General features: G+C 37.8%; 1 protein-coding gene across 1 annotated transcript; it reads right to left on the minus strand.

The window, feature by feature from the left end:
- Nucleotides 1-1,744: 1,744 nt before the first annotated feature.
- Nucleotides 1,745-2,668, minus strand: LOC105552888 (olfactory receptor 9G9). The gene has a single exon (XM_011998711.1). The coding sequence runs from the start codon at nucleotides 2,666-2,668 to the stop codon at nucleotides 1,745-1,747; it is 924 nt and encodes a 307-aa protein (XP_011854101.1).
- Nucleotides 2,669-7,562: the final 4,894 nt, after the last annotated feature.

Genomic DNA, 7,562 nt, shown 5'->3' on the forward strand with positions numbered 1-7,562 from the left:
AGGTTATTCTCTTTGCAAATGCTGTTATTGAATTTTCCAGATTATTGGCTTATAAATATGTTCGTTTGCATTTCTGTAGTTCATTTAAATTCAATAAGTCATATTTAAGACATTAAAAGATTGACCACATGAGTCTTTAATTGTTATTAGTTTGTTGTGATGTAAGCAAAACAAAGCAATATTTAAAACTTATAGTACTGGGTTGTTTGACATTCTGCAATACGGTATTTTGCCTCGGCAGTATTCAATCTTTCAAAGATTTCATTGTGTTTGCTGCCTTTGGGAAATCTTGGGGAACAAAAGAAATTATGTGGTTTAATGAGTATAGTTTGACTTTGAAGCTTGGTAAGCAATCTTTACTAGGTGACAAGAATATCTGAAAGGGTGAGACTTCTGGAAATATGCTCAAGATTTTACAAATATTTATTTTAAGAAAATCATTTCCTCAAAATTTCTTCAGAAAGCTCTAATTGAGCATATAGGAAGTATCTTTGTAAACCTCATGCCTTCTACGTAAAGAGAGTATTAGGAAGATGTTTAAGAGTTGTTCAGGTTACAAACAACAATGACAATAGCAAAACTATCTCTAAATTAATGAATAAATATGTGTCTTTAGAATTGCATATCATCCTAAAAGAGTGTTCTCTCTTACAAGGAGTGAGTACTCCATAGTACTCTCTCTCAGGTCACACAGCAATGTAACAACATCAAACAAAATGAAACAAATGGACAACAGTAACCACCGCTCCCTAGTTACCTTTCTTTTTCCTTTGTCCTGACCAAAAGACATAAGCTGCATGTTTGCCCCTGGCCTGAACCCAGCCTGGGCCTTGAACATTCCTAAGAACTGATAAACTTGTTTAGGTCGATGCCTGAAATCCTGAAAAATCAAACGTGTTGCTAACCACGTGGAAACGAGCCTTGGCCTTGAGCCCAGTTCCCCAAACCCTGATATAAACTCCGTAACCGAACCCCCTTGTGATGGCAGGTTGAGTTGGTATTTCACTCAGTAGCCTTTAGAAGATGGCAAGTTAAGGATTATTGGTTACAGTTTTCAAATCAGAAGCTTGCGGCTCAGAGGTTAGCACTTTGTTAATGAAAGTTTATAGCATTTGCTGGAATGAGCACATTTACAAAATTAATTAAAATTTAAAAATTTGGGACATACAGTTGTAGCCATTTCATTCGTCTTTGCTGTGACATTTCTCATCTTTCTCTTCAGCTGCATTTATTTTCCAACACATCCTGCCTCTTTCCATCCAAATAATCATAACATTCTTATTCCTCTATGACAAAGGAAGCTGTTTGAGTACTTAACTATAAGGATTTGGGGTGTATCCCACAAATATCAATGATCCATATTATGATTTCTTTTCATCTCCATAATACTATGTAGGAAAAATAATTGGGTCAATATTAGGGGAAATAACAAAGTAAAATTTAGTTTTACTTTAGGATGTCAGAAGTATTACTCTTCCATCTTGCATTAATCGGAGATACTGAATTTTAAAAACTGTATCAATATTCAGTTGAACCTACCATTCTGTAGTATATATTATAGTCTGATATCAAAACCATGAAAAACACACAAGCAAACAAACAAAAATACAAAGAAACAAAATTTTTCCCGTTGAATTTTGTTCAATGGTAAAAAAGAAATAAAAATCTAGTTCTGTAACCTCTCCGAGCAGTTTGTTATCACTTAGCACTGATCTGGGAACTTTATGTCAATTCAGACTTTGGATTATGCTGACCTGAAGAATTTTTTCAGAGCTTCTTTCACGTCTTTATTCCTCAGACTGTAGATCATAGGGTTCAACATGGGGAACAGCACAGTATAAAAGGTAGAAACAATTTTGTCCCTCTCAAGGGAGTAGCTGGAACTTGGTCGAGAGTAGATGTAGAGAATGGAGCCATAGTATAAGGTAACAGAGATCAGGTGGGAGGAGCATGTGGAGAAGGCTTTGAGGCGGCCCTGGGTGGAGCGGATCCTCAGGATGGTGGCGATGATGGAGAGGTAAGAGGCCAGGATGAGCACAATAGGGGAGATGACATTAGAGGCCAGCAGGAAGTGCAGTACAGCCTGGTAGCTCTCTCTCACCCTGCATGCCAGCTTCACCAGGGGTGGGACATCACAGAAAAAGTCATCAATGACATTGTCACCACAAAAATCCAGTGTGAATGTGTTGCTGGTTAATATTATCGCATTGACAAAACCTCCAGTATAGGAATATAAAACCAAACAGATGCACAATCTCCCTGGCATAGCCTGAGCATAAAGCAGGGGCTTGGAGATGGCCACATAGCGGTCGTAAGCCATGGCAGCCAGCAGGTAGCACTCACTATAGGCCAGCCCTGCAGAGAAGAAGAACTGACACAGGCAGCCAGCAAAAGAGATGCTTTTGTCTTCAGAGATGCAGATCACTAGGATCTTTGGGGTGTAGACAGAGGAATACCAGAGATCCAGAAATGACAGATTTCCAATGAAAAAATACATGGGTATGTGGAGGCGGGAGTCATTACAAATCAACATGATGAGGGTGCTATTTCCTACCACAGTCAGAGAGTACACGCCCAGGAATACCACAAACAGGCCCAGCTGCATCCCTGGATCTGTGGTGAAGCCCAGCAGGATGAACTCAGTCACTGTGTGATTGCTCCTCTGCATGGCTTACGGATACTGCACCTACAAATAGAGTAGAAGACAGTTTAATTGCCTCAACCAACACCAAATGATGGCATTTTCTATACTAAGCACCTGCAATAATATAATCAACACTAAGCAGGAATTTTGGCTGCCTTGGGCAGGTGATGGAAGTTTTCTGAGCTTCAATATATTTATTGTAATAAAATTCATTTGATAACAGAAAAGCCTTCATGCTATTGAGAGGTTTATTAATTTTTTCTTGAAAAACAAAATATTTGTTGAGCCCTATGTGCTGTTCCAGACAGTGGGATATAGCAGTGAAGATGATAGGGCTGACTCCTATCCTACTGAGCTTTTATTCTAGACGGGAGAGATACATAAAAAACAAGTAAGTACAGTGTCAATTAATGTTAAATGCTAATAAGAAAATAAAACTAGATGATGGGATAAGAACCAACTAGGAAAGAGCTCGTCTAATTTAGACACTGAGAGAAAAAAAAATTCTTTTCCTGTTCCCAGCGATGGATGGACAAATTGTTCAGAGCCTATGAAAACTGAAACCTTCTAAACATTATGGTTTAGAGGGTGATAACAATGTATTTTTCCACAATCACAGAAAAAATTATCTGCTTAGTTACTCCGCAGGAGTCTTTGGTACATTTATCATGAATTCCAGGGAAGGAATCCGGTTGAGAATTAGGGTGAAGCTTGGGTAAAGACCAATGAGTTTATCTGTTTCTGCCAAGTAAAAAAATGTGTGATTTCTTTATGGGTATTTGGGGTATAAAATGTTGAGACTCAGCATTACTTGTCAGTCTCTATAAGCAGCCCTGGACATGATTCTTAAAAGGACAGTTATCCCAAGTTGATATTGTCTAGAGCAATAGTTCTGAATGCCATAATATTGGAAAAATCTTCTTGTCAAACACACATTTAGAAATGCTTCCTTTAGATTCTTGAAATAATATGTATAGTTGATGTAACCTAAGTATAAACATGTATGTATGTGTATGCAAACTATCCTAAGTCTAATGTAAATAGATGTAAAAGAAAAATAATTCACAATACAAATAATGAAATAATTATAATATAGGTTGTATTATAAAATAATTTGAATTTCAATATATAAATGCTGGATCACTTAGTGAGATATAAATAGTAAAACTGACACATGTAGACTCATCATTAATGTGTTGGTGACTCAAGTATCAGGAGTCACATTGATATTGGTGATATTTTCCTGACAAGTTCATCAAGTCTTGACAAAGTTCCAAACAAAATAAACCACAATCTTTCCTTGGTTTTATTAAATTGTTATATAGGAGGACCTTGCAAAATATAAGTTTTCTTTGTCTGTAGAGCAGAGTAGATTTCAAACTGATGTAATTATAACAATATTTTCTAATGCACAAATATCCATTGGGAGTCTGGGTGTAGGGAATGGAACATTTTTCTTTGCATAGGGCTGTTCCTATGGATGCAGGATGTGTTCATACTGTCTACTACATACTAAACATCCAGTAGTCCTCTTATCTTTGTGATAATAATAAATCCAACCACACACTTAAGAAATGCCCATCAATGATAGACTGGATAAAGAAAATGTGACACATATACACCATGGAATACTATGCATCCATAAAAAAGAATGAGTTCGTGTTCTTTGCAGGGACATGGATGAAGCTGGAAGCCATCGTTGTCAGTAAACTAACACAGGAACAGAAAACCAAACACCACATGTTCTCACTCATAAGTGGGAGTTGAACAATGAGAACACACGGACACAGGAAGGGGAATATCACACGCTGGGGCCTATTGGGGGTTGGAGGGCAAGAGGAGGGAGAGCATTAGAACAAATACCTAATGCATGCAGGGCTTAAAACCTAGATGATGGGTTGATAGGTGCAGAAAACCACCATGGTACATGTATTCCTAGGTAAGACAAATCTGCATGTTCTGCACATGTATCTCAGAACTTAAAGTAAAATAAGGAAAAAAAGAAAAGAAAACCCAGCAGCTATGAGCACACACAAAGCACAAGTTTTGGTAACTAAATACCATTTTTCCACTGAAGGGATCCCAGAACTCCTTAAACCTCCCAAGTTTTGGTCAAGGGTTGCATAAGATGAGTCTGGGACATCTTGTGGCAGAAACTAAGAAAATATTCAAAGATTATAGGGACATGTTAAAACGACCCAGAGGCTAGTTTGAAGAAGTTTCCTGTGGATGCATTTTAGACAATTTCATATTAAAAGTATAATTACCATAACTGAATAAAACATATTGAATATAAAATAAAAAAAGAAACACTCTTTAAAGGATGTTTTCATTTATTGAGACTCCACTCCTCCAAAACTTTGCATTTTACTTTGTGAAGCTTCATAGGCTTTTCTAGGAATTGTGTAAAGAAATACAAAATAACTAGAAAATGTTTCTAAGTGGTCAAATTACCTGTGGCAGTACGGCTCTCCATTTACTTTTTTTACTGGGTCACTGGGGTAAAGTGGAGATAGAAGCCCACAGGACAGAGCAAGGATTTTTGTTTCTTTTGCATGCTACATATCCCCACTGCCTAGAATAGTACCTGGCATAAAATAGATATACAATAAATATTTATGGAATAAACAAATGGGTAACCCTGACTCAGAAGAGAGACAAGTCAAGAGAATTGATGTTCTGGGTGTCCTCTAATGATGTCATTATACCCTAAAACCACTACAGAATTGTTTGATATTCCGCATGCATTTCCTGGCACCAGTAATCCCAGGTCATTTGTGTTTTTTGCAGACAGGTGCAGGGACAAAGAAATCAGTCCACAATATAGCCAGCCTAAACAAATATTTGTTTTCCCAAATGGAGTGTCTGTGAAGAAATTGTTTTTCATCTGAGCAACAGATTGCCTGTCATTATGTGTCATGACGTTTAGGAAGCATGCCTAAGAAATCAGAGCTGACTGCTCACACTAGCGACAGATGGGATATCCTCGAAAAAGCATTTGTCTTTCAACAACTGAGAAGGATTCAAGTTCTTCATCACTAGTCAACAATGTAAAGCCTCAATTTCTTCATATGTAAGATAGGGATAATTCATCTCTTCTTAGGGTTGTTGTAAAGGAGTTTACTCAAGTAAGGACTACATACAGTGCCTAGTATGTCATAAACAGTCAAGTAACAAATGGTTCTCAAATTCTTTGCACCTAAGAGTACCCCAGTATTTCTAACTTAGGAAGTTGCAGGCGAGCCCCCAGGAAACTGCTTTCATTAAAGCAGCCCAAGTACTTGTAATGTGGGTTGCCTGTAGGTCATGTTGAGAAACACTAAAATGAATATCAGTTGTATTTATAAAAGTTTCCAGAATCAAAATGAAGTTAATAGTGTTAAATAAAAACAAGTGACAAATATGGCTGGGCATGGTGATTCATGCTTTTAATCCCAGAACTTTGGGAGGCTGAGTTGGGAGGGTCTCTGAAGCCCAGGAGTTCAAAAACAGTGTGGGCAACACAGTGGGACTATGTTTCTATAATACATACAGACATATATAAAAATAATTTAAAAAGTGACAAAAAGAGCCAGAGAAGGCAATTAAGAGAGGTTTCTCATGCTTGTATGCCTGATAAAACTATCACAAGGACTGCAAAAACCACACTCCTGCACAAAAGTCATCACAACTTTACACAAAAAGAGTACTTCTGCAAGGACATCTGCCCAGAAACTGCCCGTCCAACTGGGCATCAACCGGGCCACGCACCGCCTGCTACTGCTGGGTGCTGGAGAATCTGGTAAAAGCACCATTGTGAAGCAGATGAGGATCCTACATGTTAATAGGTTTAATGGAGAGGGCGCTGAAGAGGACCCGCAGGCTGCAAGGAGCAACAGAGATGGAATATATTACCCCTGGATGATGGCTACAGTTTCTCATCTTTCCGGCTATGTCCTATCACAATTCACATGCTGGAATTGCTCCATGTTAGGAACTTCTAATAAGAACACTATTCTGTTGTCTGGAAGGGAGGGGGGATGGGGCCCCTACTACCTGACCTTGAACTATGATTGAAAAAAATAACAAAAAGTGGCCTGAAATACTTAATTGGTAAAAATGTAGCATGACAACTATCCAAAAAGGCATCTATATAAAAAATGACTAATTGACAACCTACGGTACCAAAAGTTGGCATTTGAGCAAAATATGGCAAGTCCTTAGTAAGCAACCTACTCTGTACTAGATGTTGTGTGAAACCCTTGAACCCTACTAATACCTGTCTGCATATCTCTCTGTGACTCTGTTCTGCAAGTAAATGTAAGTATTAACATTTGTGATAGATAAAAATTCTCTGCATGTTTCAGCAAAACCAACAGACAACAAAACAACAACAACAACAACAAAACAGGCATCACCCTTGTCATCAATCTTTGTAGCCAAAGATTATTATTCCAAAATAATCACTAAATTCTCATTTAAAAAACAAAAAAAAACAAAAAAAAAACTTGGTCTTCCATTACCTCCCCGAATATGCATATAGTTCACTGTGGCATTTGTATTCCCACGGCAACACTGTATTCTCAAATAAACCTATTTTTCTTTTAGATAGCCTCTCTGTGTTTGTTATTTAGGTTGACACATATGGTGTCAGAAATAGAACCCGAAAAAGATAATGATCCAAAGAAACTGGTGATTCTTGAAATGATCCAAAGAAACTGGTGATGCAGCGCTCACTTGAGCCCTTTGTGCTTTCCTCCACTTCCTTGGCTCACTTTTCTGCCCTGATGAGTCTTCTCTTAGGCTGAGCCTGCCTCTTTTAGTATAGGCTTTTGTATATTAGGATCTGTTTTTTGTTTTTTGTTTTTTTTATAAAGTCACCTAATAAGGGACTATGCATCCCTCCTGGGGAGATAAAAGACTTTTCGTCTTTTGTGGT

The sequence above is a fragment of the Mandrillus leucophaeus genome, unplaced genomic scaffold, assembly GCF_000951045.1.
Source record: "Mandrillus leucophaeus isolate KB7577 unplaced genomic scaffold, Mleu.le_1.0 Scaffold578, whole genome shotgun sequence".
Lineage (NCBI taxonomy): Eukaryota > Metazoa > Chordata > Mammalia > Primates > Cercopithecidae > Mandrillus > Mandrillus leucophaeus.

Excerpts from the sequence above, each read along its gene's own strand:
- LOC105552888 (XM_011998711.1), bottom strand. The coding sequence starts at position 2,668 with ATGCAGAGGAGCAATCACACAGTGACTGAGTTCATCCTGCTGGGCTTC.